This window comes from Chroicocephalus ridibundus, chromosome 13 (assembly GCF_963924245.1).
Source record: "Chroicocephalus ridibundus chromosome 13, bChrRid1.1, whole genome shotgun sequence".
Classification (NCBI taxonomy): domain Eukaryota; kingdom Metazoa; phylum Chordata; class Aves; order Charadriiformes; family Laridae; genus Chroicocephalus; species Chroicocephalus ridibundus.
The window spans coordinates 11,008,776-11,023,545 of NC_086296.1; the positions used below are offsets into that span (position 1 = coordinate 11,008,776).

The window sequence follows — 14,770 nt, forward strand, 5'->3', positions numbered from 1 at the left end:
CAGACGTCATCTCAAGTGAAACAAAATTATTTGCTGTTTAGAAATCACTGAGTGAAAGTCAGTCAGATCCTACTGCTCGTGGGCTGGTGATTTTGGAGTAAACAGGAATATCAATGTCTTGGTGACTGTAATAGAGTCAGTTCCTTTTTGAGATGAGGACAAAATAACTTGCTTGCTCCAGCAGGGCCCTTACATATTCTTCATAATAAAATTAATTTCAAAAGCTTTCTGCTATGAATTATCATCATTTTGGTTTTAACATTATGTCATTCTTTATTTTACTTCTGCATACTTCTGTTATTATAATCCTTTGTCTTTCTGAAGTATCAGTTGGTAAAATGTGTATGAATAGCAGGTTGAAATTGTCAGTGTTATTTCCCTAATTGTCATAATTAAGGTTTGAACTCACAGTTTTTGTATTTGGAAGTCTTGCGTTACGTCATATGCTGCACTGCGTGGCTTCCTGAATTCTCTTCCCCACCAGTACTGAAGCTTGTGTGAATAATAAGGAAGGGAAAGTAATGGAAACAAATCATACCCCTTGCGTCATAGTAGAAAACATTTCAACAGTACTGCTTCAAATTGAGCAGTAACATATCTTACCGATCTACTGAAAGGTGGTGAATATTCCATTTGGCTGTACTGTGATTATCCAGAAAAATATTACCATTTTTTTAAAGATAGCTTGTTTTGAAAACATTCTTATGCTGTTTGTATGTGACAGTTGTTAATTTTTCCATGGAGCTAATCATTAATAGGAGCTGTAGATTCCTGCAATCTGTCATTACTGTTGCTGAAAATTATTTTGTATCAACATTCAACAAAAAAGGCTGCCTGTTTTCAATTTATTGGTTCAAATAGCATGTCCTTGCCTGAGGAACTACTTGCAAAATATTTTCTTCTATGTTTTTTTTTCCTGATGAAGCCTTCTCTTTTGCTTTTTGTATCTCTTTCCCTATATAAATATCACCTTAGTGATTTGTAATGTTTTTCTTTATGAAATACACATTGTTGTCTAAAGCTACCTCCTCTTAGAACTCAAAAAAAAAAAAAAAAAAAAAAAAAATCCTGCCTGTTTGAGCCTAGTAGTTACCAGGTTGCCTTCAACTAGCATTATTGCATTTACCTGTCCTTTTTTATTGCTTCTCTGTATAACAAACAACTACTTAACACTACAAAAAAAAAAAAATCTTCCTACTGATTTATTTATACTACATACTTTCATGAGGTTGTGATTTTCTTTTGATAACTCATTCAGGTTCTTTTGTAGAGCAATGTCAAATGTCTCTGTTTTAATGGTGCACTACTATGTCTTTAGTGGGAGTTACACTCCTGAACAAACTTCAAACACAAAATGCAGCTATGCATTTCCAGCAATAACTGGAATAAGAAGTATGCTTAGATATACTGATGATACACCTGATTTAAAAAATGAGATCAATTATATCAGGTTGAGTTGCTGTGGGGACAGAGTGGATTACTGGTAAATTTTAGAAAGCCGAAATTAATTTTTAAATGCATATAACCATCTTGGAAAACTCAGCATTTATGTACCAGTGCCAGGAATTTGTATGAAGAATTTAGACTGATGGCCAAAATTCACGGTTGGCTGGGAAAGGAGGGAATTGGCAGGTCTCCATGGTGCATAGAAAAACAAGTTTTCCATATGCAATCTGTTTTCTCCCATTTTACAGTATTACCGGTTTTGCTGTTGTGAGATTAGTAAAAATAGTTGTCGAGTGCTTTTTTTAACATCCTTTTCGAAATCTTTCAACATCTTGTTTGGCTACATGCTCTGCTTCCCCCCTTCCCCCCGCAAAATCCTGCTTACTATGTGGAGGCTATTTCTCTTTGTTTTATTTTGTTATCAGAGCAAATTGTACATAGCTTTTTTTTTGTTGGAATAAATATGCAGGGAAGTAAGGATAAATTTTCAGAAGCTGAAAATTCAGTGCCAGTTTGGGCAGTAGTTTTAGTTTCCCATTTGCCTTGTCTCTGTCTTGAAGTAAAGTCTTCATCCTTTGTGATTTTTTTACCTCCAAAATGAGTGTTGGCACAGTTGGTAAGGAAAAGATAGGACTTGGCAAGATGCTGCTTGTCAGTATAACTAAAAAGTTTTGTGAAAAGTATTTGCCTTATGGTCCTTATGGATCAGTATGTAGAACTGGTCTGATATTCTGCCACCATCAGAGTGCCACGAAATAAACATTTTTGCTTACATGATTTTTTATCTTGGAAAAAAAAAAGTACTCTGTAAATCCCAGAAGAACCTGCTCACAGATATTGTTTGTATGACTGAGGTTTTTAAAGTTTGTATCTCCTATTATGTCCATTATTAACAGAGTCCTTAATGGGGAAATTAATGTCAGGTATAATATCGTAGCGTGACAATTTAGTCAAAGTAGGCGTAATACATGCATGTAAAAATTACAAAATTATACATATGTAGGCTTAATATATACTTGGAGACAGGCATAATCTGTAAGCATAACGGATGTAAGCATTTCAAGTAGCAACAGTTCAGTAATAACATTTCATTCAAAAGGCTACCCTTTGAGGTCAATAGTGTTTTGGGTTTTTTGCTTTTATTTGATGCAGGAGCACTAGGGTTTTTTTTGAGACAAAGCCTTCTAACAGACTATAAAAGAAAACAGAGGGAAGGATTAAGATATAGTGGGATGTTTTGTACACCTCTCTGCAGCTCTTCGTGGAGTTTCCAAGTTAGGTAAAGGTGGTTTCTGACACCATGTAAGGGGTGTCTATCTCAGGTGACTCAGATTTCCACTTGGTTGACCATAAGAGATTTTCCTTTTCCAGTTTAATAATGCTGGTAAACGTTTTTGCAAGTTCTTGTACCCTGTCAGTCATCTTGTCTTTGAATCTTGGGGTGATGAAGATGTGGGAGGCAACAGCTGAACTGGAAAGAGTACTTCATAATTGCCCTGAGTCAGACAGCTAAATCCAGCATTTCAGACTGGCAAGCAGTGTGCCAGGAAGAATAAATCCTTTTTGCTATGTCCTGGATCCCTTCACCCACTCCTAATAACTTCATCAGCTAAAAACTAAGCAGAGCAGACTCTGAAATCTAATGAGTTGAGACCTGCTCAGACGTATTTACTGAGAATAACAGATCATGCTGATTTAAGGAGAAGGGTAGTGGAAAATCTGTAACGACATCTTTTATTCCTATTAGGTTTGATTGTGTGAAGTTACCGTGTAATTGCCCCATTTGTCTGAATGATCTTTTTCTCCTCCTAGCTAGGTTACTGTCATCATCTTGTTCAATAAAAGCCTATGAATTATGTGTATCAAATACATGCCTATGGATGGTCAGTATAATGTACACAGCAAATCACCACAGCATGATGATACAGCTAGTGATCTCTTAACATTTTCATTATAAAACTTAGATTCAGGAATACATCCATAGCTAAAATTTGTTTTGGCTGGGATTTTATATTTAAGCTTTGTGGTGGTAGCTTTCTTGAGGGTTTTGTTTTCCTTTAATTTTTATGTGATAGTTTTAACTGTAAGATTCAGATTGCCACACATTAGGCAATTTTTTTTACTTCATTTTCACACTTGGAATCTACTTAAGTTTCAGATGACTATGATTGGCATAAAATAAAGCATTTATATGCCTACGTCTTGGACGTTATGATAGGCTTATTTTTGCTGGATTCTGATTTTGTTCAAAAGAGGATGACTTTCATGGAAGACCAGATTTTTGTAGGTTCTTTTCCATGTTGTATTTTCTTTTGTATGTATTTCAAAGTATTTTGCAGGCTTAGGTTAATAGGATTACAGAAATACATATTACAAAAGAAGTACCGTAGGAAAAAGTTAGCATACAGTTAAGTTTACATACTTTGCTTTCTTCAGTCTTAATTAAATTTGACACTCAGTAATAATAATTAAATTTACTGGTTCCCCCAACTAGCCAGGAAGTACCTTGTGATGGTATGAGTGAACATGTATTTGTTCCATACCAAAAGAAAGCTACCAAAATCCCCTCGACTGTCGTACACTATAATCATGAAGGTCCTGTATAATACCTGTATCAGCTCTCTGAATGAAGGATTTTTGACATCCGTAAATATCTGGTTAGTATTTCCAGTGTTCGGCTCTCATATGAATCCGTAATCAGCATTTTGCTAGAGGGGATGCTCCAATTCTAGTAAGACATTGGAGATTTCTGCATGATTACTGTCATTAAGACAAGAGCACTTATGATTTAGCAGGGCTTTCACTGTTTCACCAGAGTCTTGTAAAGAAAATAATCTGGAAGACAGGACAAGAACTTTTCTAATATCCCCCTTGCCCCCCCCAGCCCCCCCACCCCCCAAAAAAACAAAAAAACAAACAACAGCAACAAAAAAAACCCCAAACCAAACATTACAACTGGACTATACTTCTTGGATGGACATGATTTAATCAAATATATGATTCACAGAGGCATATTTCCAGCCCACAGAACACAAATCAGAATTCAGCGTTCTCATTTGTCTCTGTGAAACAAATACCTTCCTCTTCCTTTTATCTGTTCTGTAGTGAAGTTACCTCTAAAAAAGCCAGTGTAATATGACTCAAATGCCACTTTCTAATACTGAAATAAAAAATGAAGTAAAGCAAAACTTCTGTTGGTGAAACCTTACAATTAATAATTGTCCCATCTGTTAGTAATGTTTTGCCTGGAGCCAACAGCTGTCCCTAGTTCTCAGCTACACAGGAGATGCTCATGCATTGAACTCTTTGAGGGGTACTGCTTTTATGAATTTTTGATTGTTGTCTATCATTTAGTCTCCTACTGATACTTTCTTGTTAACTCACTGAGCACTATTAACCAAATTTGATGACAGGCATGGAAATTTCCAGAGATGTTAAGTGAAATTACAGGGAAGGCAATGGCTGGGTAGATGTAAAAGGCCTGAATTCACCGCCCCACTAAAAGGTGGCTGCAGTTTAGGCCTAAAGGTTGCCTCTGCTGCTAGGCCTGGGGGCTGGCAGGCGTGTCTCGTGGGCAGTTACCCCGAGGGGGGAGTTGAGTTTTGGGCCCCTCACTTTGTAGTGACATTGGAAACTTTGGAAAGACATTGAGATGCTGGAGTGGGTCCAGAGAAGGGCAACGGAGCTGGTGAGGGGTCTGGAGCACAAGTGTTACGAGGAGCGGCTGAGGGAGCTGGGGGTGTTTGGCCTGGAGAAAGGGAGGCTGAGGGGAGACCTTCTCGCTCTCTACAACTGCCTGAAAGGAGGTTGTAGCAAGGGGGGGTTGGTCTCTTCTCCCAAGTAACAGGCAATAGAACAAGGGGAAGTGGCCTCAAGTTGCGCCGGGGGCGATTTAGATTGGGTATTAGGAAAAATTTCTTCACCAAAAGGGTTGTCAAGCATTGGAACAGGCTGCCCAGGGAAGCGATGGAGTTGCCATCCCTGGAGGCATTTAAAAGATGGGTAGACGTGGTGCTGCGGGACATGGTTTAGTGATGGTTTTGTCAGTGTAGGTGGATGGTTGGACTCGATGATCTGAAGGGTCCCTTCCAACCTAGACAATTCTGTGATTCTATGAAACTGGAGGGACTGAGGGACAAGGGAGGGCTGGGGGGGGTGGTGGTTAAGTGGGGGGCCTGATGTGTGGAGGAAGGCCACAGGATACCCAGGACAGTGGGTTCCACTGTTTGCTGAGAAATTTTATATTTTTATATAAAAATTATTTTTATATTGAACAGTACAACATCTTTTAACAGCTGTTAACAAAAAAATTAAAGTGTTTTAAATATACCTGTAGTTCAGGTTTCTGTAGGTGACACTATAGTTCAGGTTTTTGTAGGTGACAGGAGCTGGCGGGTAGATCTCAATGAAGAGAAGACAGGTTAAAAAAAAAAAAAAAAAAAAAAAAAACAAACAACCAAACAAAACCACCACAAACCAAACTTGATGATATGAGGCTGGATTCAGCAGCTGTTGGGGGCTGACAAGTCTGCTAGGACTGATCAGTCTGGATGCTTGCTCTGCGAAACAAGCAGGCTTCTCTCTCCTGAGGGGTGTCTTCTCCAAATTGCAAGCTTCTGCAAATACTGTCAGAACAGCAGTTACATGGAAACTGAGAAATGACAATGCAGGTTAATAAGTAAAAGCCAGTGAGCACTTTGTATTTCTACCTGTGGTGGCATTTCCGTCCCCTGCCTGCAACTCACCTGCCCCATTTCATCCGCAGAACCTGCAGTGGGCCCGCGACGTGCTGCTGGGCAGTGGGGTCCCCTGGCAGCAGCTGAAGCACATGCCTGCTCAGGGCCTCTTCTGCGAGAGGAACAAGACGAATTTCTTCAATGTAAGTTTATACAGCTGATAAACACACCCATACTTTCTCAGCCCTCCTTTTAACACCTGTTTCTCATTTGAATGGTTTAGGAAGGGATGGTAATGTGAAATTCAGCAAAGGCGCATTAAACATGAGTGGCTAAAGGAAAGGCAGAATTGTATTATAGAGATATTAACTGGGATTTTCCTGTCTTGAAGGAAACCACATTAGAAGGATTATTTCTGATGAGCTTGAAAACATGGGGCGAGAAGCACCAATATTTCTTTGTTAGGCATCATTTACCATATACTTGATGCTTGAGCCCTCTATAAAAATTCTAATTCTGTTAATCTTAATTATCCTCTTGTTTACTGTTTCTCAACTAGACTTGTGTTTCTCATGACAAAAAAATAATGCTAGTTGCTCTAAGAAGTCTCTGGAGTTGGAAGTTTTCTCGTATTCAGTTGTTGTAGCGTGGCTCAGCAGACCAAGTATTTCCGAGTCCCACAGTGGAGTAGCAGCACTATTGTATAGACTGTCCCTGTGTCTGTGATATCTTCTAGTCCACAGGAGTGTCTGTGCCTCTCAGTGACATAGGACACAGAATGCTTCAGAGACTTACATGAGCATTTATCTGTCACATTCCCGGCTGTGACTGTGACTTAACACATTGCTATTGTCTTCAGTATCTCTGGCTTTTCTGTGGTATGTTCTGGGGTTTTGTGCCTTCTGCTCTTTTGTGATACGATTCTGTAGCTGTTTTGCAGCTTGCAGCATGTGGCAGGAACCTGGAGATGTTCTGTTTGTTTTCTGGACTATGTATCTGTTACATGGTTGCCTGTGATTGCAGTGACAGAATTTTATGTCTCTGCTTTCCCATCCGGTGCTTCTGTTTTAGTATGTTAATTGTAAAGTTATTTCCATTTTATATCTGTTAACATCTATCTTCATTTTTTTCTGTATGTTGTGTTAATTAGCACTTCGGTGCAAAGTTCTGTTAAGTATAAGGTAAGTGCTCTTCTCTGATTATAATCCCTCAGATGGGTTGAACAACTAAGGAAACAGTGGTTCAAAATTGTATCATGGATCGGTTTGCAAAAAGAGCTTCTATGTCATTCCATCTTTCTGGATGGAAGTTTTGATTAACAAATACTGTCAGCCTGATGTGTGGTATAGACCAAACAGTTGATGACTACATGGTGTTGTTCTGGTTATTTCCCTGCAATATCTGCCTGCTTTCCCTGCAAGAATCCTGCAGTGTTGATTGACTCTTCAAGCTGGTAAATACTTTGGCTCGGATCCAGATAATGCAAGTATTCTTGTAGAAGTTAATGAAATTACTCAAATGCTCCAAGTCAAGTATGAATTTTGCATGATCAAGGCTGACTTGTTCATCATTGCAGGGTTAAGTGTCAAGAGTATACTATGTTTTCATACATGAGGAAGATGAGCAGTAGGGAACTGAGCAGTGTATATAAGGGCGTGTTTCTACTTGAAAATGTGAATTACCACATTAAGAGAGATCAGTGGTTGACCTAAATCATGTCTAGTTTTTGAATGCTTATGCTAGATAATTTAATTTAAAGATAGATTCCACTGAATCCCTAGGTGGATGTTTCCAGCATTATTTCAAAAAATAATCACTGCTTATTCTGCATATTGATCTTTTTATACTCTGAAGGATGAAAAGAGCTGGTATAAATACTACACAGCTGTATAATAATTCTATTTTGTAAATCAACAAAAACTTGATTCCCGTAATTTAAAATTATTAATTTCCTTTAATAAAAAATAAAATACACTTTGAAATAAAAGATAACCTTCAACAAAAGGTATATGCTAGCCCAATGCAATATATCGGCAATACTGTTAGAAAAGCGAGATTTGTGAAAATGATGTTCTCAGCTTGAACTTGGGTCTGCCAACAGAGGAAGACAATGTTAGTCTAGAGTCCTCCATGTAGACAGCTACCTCCAGGCTTGAGAAATTTCAGTTCGGGAGCTCAACTCCAGTGCGTCTCAGCTATGGTCATAGTATAAGTAAAGTAGCACACAGAGTGCCTCAGAGAGCAAAACAACTTGTTGAGGCCTTTGCGAATCAGTGATGACATCTTGACTTATTGCTGCACACACGTAGGTTAGTCTTCTGTTAACAGGTACAGTGTACATTATGAGTTTAGCATGATAAAATATTTTGGTGGTCTCATTTCCTACCCAGCTATATTTTCAGAATCCTCTTCAAGTAACACTCTGGGTGGAACATGTGGCAGTAATCCAGTGCAGATGACACAGACATAGCACAGTGAGAAAATCCAGACCAGAGAGAGAAATGGCTACAAGTGCCCATGAAAAAAAAGCTGTTAGTGTCATTTGACATTCCAGAATTGGACAAACCTAAACCTGTGAACAACTTGGAAAATAATCATTCAACACTGTGTTGACCTTGTCTGGGTTAAACCTCAACTAGTTTGTTCTCATGCAAAGCTCCTTGCCAGGCGGTGGGTAAGCAATCATACTGCACCATCTGGGTCAGCACTCAGAATACAGACTTGCGTGTCATCCGTTGCATACAGATGGTGTTGCAGCCCACTGTCCCAGCTAGTGTCTTCACATAGAGTCGGGTGATAAAACAGAAATGATAGAGCTCTACAAAAGTAAGTAGTTGCATCTAATCTTAGAAATTAAATGGCCAACCTTAAGATTTTTCTAAGCATATTAATGTCCTCCAGGGCTATTTTCAACAGAAACAATTCCTGAAGTGTTTATTTGCTTCTATGAAATGCATTTGTTTTATTTTTGAGAACTCTTTGGCCTTCATGACACAAAAGAGTTAAATGAATGTCTAAGTGGCTTTCTGTAGCTACTTTACTATTGGAATACCTTTTTCTTCTGGAGCAAGTAGCATGAGTGTTTTTAATCTCTTGTACAGAAGATTCAGGGTTGTTGAAATTATAGCTGACTCAATTTTACAAGTACAAACAACAGTGTGCAAGAGAGAAAGCTAGCAGCTCAAAGACAAGTAGGGACTGTGCCAGCCTGTTCCTCACAGACATTTTATAAATCATGCGTACTCCTAGTAGAATTATTTACGAAATGTTTATGGCAGCACTGTATGAAAAGAAATAAACCTGGGTAAAGCTGTCTCTTGTTAATTTTTACTGCAGAACTGCTGGTCTTAATCTGTGTGTCACGGTCTGTTGTCTAATTTGTTAGCTGTCACTCAGCTGCGACTGAACTCTCTTTGAATTCATTTTTACCATCTTCAGAATGAGCAAAAAAAGCATGTTCACTTAGCCCTGATTTCTTCTCATTTGACATATTAGAATAATGTCAGGATGCACAGAACTTCCTTTTTTCAGTTCTAAGAAAAAAATGCTGACTGCATTATTGTACCTATTTGTTTCCCAAACAGAAAAGAACGGCCCTGACTTTCTAGGACCAGAGTTTTTTGCACATTCATGGCCCTGCTAGTGATGGCAATCATTGTATGAATGATTATTGCAGTTAGACGTACAGGAGTTTTAGCTACGTTCCTATAAATGAATGCCAGGTCTTTTTTGTTTGCCCAGTTACACATTTCTCTATAACCTGCATGTTCAGGTACACTCTAGCTTTTCTCCTCTTCTTTATCTCTGTGTGCGTGTAAATATATAGAGGGACTTTTTTTTTTCCTTAAGGAGGGCTACAGGATGGTTTCTATAGTAACTAAATTAGAAATTAATTCACCAGGAGGAAAAAAAAAATCCCAAAACACTGCTTTATATAGTAGGGCACTTTTTTTTTATATATTCAGATTTCATGCCACTATTAATAAAACAAAGTTAAACTTTGTGCACAGATGATGGGTATTCATCAGTCTGTGTGTGGGTGGTGATTGTGGAAGAAGCGTTTTGATGGTTGAGCTCAGTGTACCACTAGCTTCTCCATATGGTTTAATGTGCAGTATTTGTATTTTCCTAGCACATCTTCTTTATTACAACAGATTATTGTTACCACAGATCTTGATGTCCATCTTTGGTAACTGTTCCCCACATACAAAGCTGTGCATGCGTACAATATACTGCAGTGCATTCATGTGCTTGAAGTCTTGCTGCAAACTGTTAAGGATAATTGTTCTATTTTTAATTCCAAAAGAAACACAGTATGTTTATTCTCTGCTGTATCCCTGAAGCTCTTCATTTAGTGATCTGAGTAAGCAGGGTCAAATTAAGGTAGCAGCGTCCACTGGGAGCCAGCAGCTGAGAAAGCACAGTGATTTCACTTTAATTTGCCATTGATCATACCAGGTGTGACTGGGCACTGGCAGAGCAGTTGAAGAAGGAAGTCTAAGTTTGGTGCTGCAAGTTTCTAGGGGTAGCCCTTATTATGGCATGGTGATAACCAGCGGGGGCTTTCCCTGTCCCTGTGTAGCAGGTTCTTTACCTAATTGTATTTCAGGTTGAGAGTTATGTCTCTCCGTCTTACCAGAGGAAAGCTGATTCTGAAAAGAAGAGCAAGGTGCAAGGGCTGACTCTTGTTCTGGGGTTCTGTACAACTAGAGCCATACAGGTGAATTTGAGATGTAGGAAAAACGACTGTTATGAAGTCCCTAATATAGGGGACTGTTGAGGGAGTTGGAAAAAAGGCGACATGCCTCAGCTTCCCTGGAAGCCGGGCAGGTATATCAAGGAAGTTTCATTATATGCCTGAATTGTTTTTATACCTTCCCTTAGGCATACATTACTGGTCACTGTCAAACATGGCGCTGAGTGGGGTTTTCTTTTGATCTGGTACAGCCTCCTCTTGTTTCTCTCCCAGCTCCTGAAGTGTAACCTCAGCATTAATGATCCCCATGACTTGAATTAAAATGAAACACTCGTTACAGAATTTAATGTCTCTGTTAGAGATAATGGGCTATATATCATCTAAGGAAGAGGGAAATCCATTAGGGTGGTCTGAACCTATTCTAGACTTCTGTTCTGCCCAGTCTGAGGTTGCTACTAATGCTGACCCGAAGAACCCCCAAATACCATGCGGGGCCAAGGATGGCTCTTCAAGGCTGGTTGTGGCAACTTGACTGAAGCCTCAGGTTCACTGTTTCCTACCATGTACTGGAAAAGCCTGAAACGGGAGGCAACAGCAGACTAAAAGCACTTTCCTAGAAACTTTTACTGCTCTGCTTTCCTTCCTGTCCTTGGCTGATGATAGATCTGGGTTACTCTCCTCCTGCTCATAGCTGGTGTGTATCTTTTCAGTTGGCAAGTGTGCTTCCAGCTCCTAGACATCTGCTATGTGGAACATGAGTCTTCTGAGAAAAATAGTGGCATTTGAATCAGATTTGGGGAAAAGGGAAAGAACTTGAAGAAAGTTACTGTGCCTCCATGTGAGTTGAAATTGCGTCTCACTGTGGTGAGAGTTTGAGTTTAATCATGTGTGGGGGCTGTAAGAGAATGGTTATGTTTTAGCTTGATCATGATTGGTTGTAACTTTTTGAAAAAATATTGGTCTTTTTAGTGCTGCTGACACGTTACGTGAAAATGAGTACGAGAGGATGCCAACTCAAGTTTAAAAATAAATAAAGAAAAATCACAAGTGACATCCCAGAAATCACAAGGGTTTAGTTATGCATTTTTGCCCTTCTTGCTTCTGAGTGTTTTGCATGCTGTTTTTATGCAACCACAATGGAACAGAAACCATAAAGGAATCATTAAAAAAAAAAAAACCAAACCCACAACACCCTTTTTGATTCGAGCAGCTAGATAACGCTTGAAACAAGTTATTGGACTTAGCACCATTTAATAGGTGGTATACAAAAAAAGTGTCTAGAAAAGGTGACCTCCACCAATAACACTAACATTCTGTGTAATTGCATAAAACAAAATAATAATGAATACCATAATGACAACACTCCTAATAGTCTAAGATTTTTATGCTTTTTTTTCATGTTTATGGTATGCAGACAGGGGCATCTAGTTAGAGGATGGTTAAATCCCTACCTACTTTAAAAGATAGAATTGTCTTTAATCTTCTCAGGAGATGGCCATATTGTAGCAACGAAATATCTGTGTTTGCACTGTGCAGGAAATAGGCCCTGAAAGAACGAACTCTCTGCTTTGTAAATGTGACGTTCAGTAAATGCAGATTCTTACTGCCAGCTTTCTACTGACTATGAAGTTTTCAGATATTAAGTAAAAAACATGCTACATATTTTCCTCATGTGCTAGGAAGAGCAAGCTACTTTATGAAATGATTTGACAATTTAAAAAAGGCTGTCAGCAGCGCATTAGTGTGCTGTTAGGAGGCACTATGCTACAGGGAATCTTTGCTGCAGAGGCGCTTGTGTGAGCCGAGGCTGTAGGGTCATCCCGTACCTCTCCTTAAGAAGAGATAATGGAGACTTTGCTGTTCTGCATTTGGGCTAAGTTTGAGCTAACTTGCTCCCTGCCTGGCTTGCTTCCTCAGTAATTTTAATGAGTATTTCATCACTTTTCCTACGTTCCTGCATAATGTCATTATAAAGCTATTGTTCTTCATCTCTGTGAGGAAACCATTTCTGGTGTGGTGAAGAGATATTTGTGTGGAAAGCTGCAGAGGAATAAATAAAAAACCCTCCAGGAGTCCCTTCTGAGCCAAATGATTGTGTAATCCTATGCCTTAATTTGTAAATACAGCCAGCTGTATAAATGGTGGTTATTTTATGGTTACAGTGTAAGCTAAAGTTTGGAAGATTGAAGAGTGAAACCAAATCAGTGTCTTCCCGTCCTCTGTTCCTTGTTTTTCTTCCTTTTTGGTCTTTGTTAATTTTCTCAATTTTCCTTCACTATATCTTCTGTGGAGCAACACCATGTCACAGGCGCGGTGCTCCCAGCACACATCACTGAATGTCCATTGAGCCACAGGATAGAGGAACTCGTTCTGAAAAAATCATTGTCTCACCTGCAGATTCAGGAAGGCATATGTGCGTTGTCAAATATAATTCATATATTTGCTATTTTTGCATCAAGGCTAGAACCTTTTTTTTTTTTTAAAGAACGCTTAAATTTTGGATATTGGTTACATAAAATGCATAATGACAAAATGCATAAAATGCCCTTCTGTCAAACCATGACTGAAAGTTAATTTTATAAAAGTGAATGTATGGAAAGGAATTAGTGTTTCTTCTGACTCCATTAAATTTACTGATATTAATGTCTTTTTTTGAAATGAGCTGACACTGTCTATGTGGAAAAAGGTAGCTTTTTGAGAATCCGCATATTTTAGTCAAGTAAGCATATTAGTTTCTATTGTTTTTCTTGTCTAGCATGGTAAATGGCTTCCAGTGGGGGAAGGGGAAGCGGGAAATTGTGATACTAATTGCCCCTACTATATGAATTCAAATTTCATTATTTCTTTTCTGACTTTACCTTTGATAGTTGTTTTCCTTCTTTGTCCCTTGTTTTTCACTTGTAAAGTGACTGTAATTCTATTCGTACACCTCCTGCCCAGATTTTCTAACATTTTAATTGGAAGACTGCTTTTAGTAGGTACAAAGGAGTTTGTTCTCTTATTCTCTTGCTTGCTCTTGTGTGTGCTCACTCTCTTATGCAATCTTAACATCAACTCTGAAAACAAAGGTGAGCAAGGAGTTAACTGTGCAAGTGAAACTTTCATAGTGATTGGATTAAGACCAGAAACTCAGTAAGCGATGAAGTCTTAAAGTTGCCTATAAAAAGCTAGATAACTTTTTCAACCTCTGCCCAACATGTTATTTACAGTTCTTCACTCCATCCTCTTGGAAAAACAGAACTCATCAGTGAAAAATGTCCGTCGTTCACAGAGTTTTCTGTCTCAGTATATACATGCTGTTCTTTCTGGCTGACTTTGCAAGCTTCCAAGACCCAGCTAGTAAAGATGCCAATAAATCTAAATCCCTAGAGATAGAAGCATGGGGTTTTGAACTGTCGTTTGTGCCAGTGGATATTAAACAGCTATTTTTTTCCATTCTGTTTCCCTAGGAAAAGTTTCTTCTCTTGTTGAGTAGATGAATTTCTAGACAAAGGTAAGCTAGGGAACAAATAACCCTGAAATAAATGAAGTTACGGCTTTGTAGAAGAGAGATTGTCATGGAGGTTGTAGTGTGTTACAGGACATAAAGCATTTAGTTTTAAAGCTGGATCTTAAAAGTTTAACAGTAACCATTTCACCCACCCTAGACAGTTTTGAAAGATGAAGGCTTGCTGGAATACTGTGTGATGACTGTCCTTTTACAAATGTGCAATGAATAAATCCATAATTTGATTTTTCCATCTGCCAGTTGTGTATTAGATATGGATGGGAGAGCTACCTTTAGACACTTGATGGGGTTAGTTTTAAACTTAAGTTAAGTTAGGTTCTTGGCTGTTAAGAACAATCTACATAGGATTTTTTAAAAACTAAATAGATTTTTAAATACAGTATGAGAGCAGAGTTTGAAAGGTCATGATCCATGAAAGGTCTTTAAAATACATGGGTTTATATT

The 14,770-nt window shown here is 38.5% G+C and overlaps 1 protein-coding gene across 6 annotated transcripts in view; it reads left to right on the top strand.

Annotated features, from left to right (window-relative positions):
• The window catches only part of CABIN1 (calcineurin binding protein 1), a 123,391-nt gene that overhangs the window by 43,771 nt on the left and 64,850 nt on the right, over positions 1-14,770 (top strand). For all 6 annotated transcript variants that reach the window (XM_063350899.1, XM_063350894.1, XM_063350898.1 and 3 more), the window contains one exon: positions 6,212-6,325. In XM_063350899.1, the coding sequence (XP_063206969.1) occupies positions 6,212-6,325 (114 nt within the window). The remainder of the gene's footprint in view (positions 1-6,211; positions 6,326-14,770) is intronic.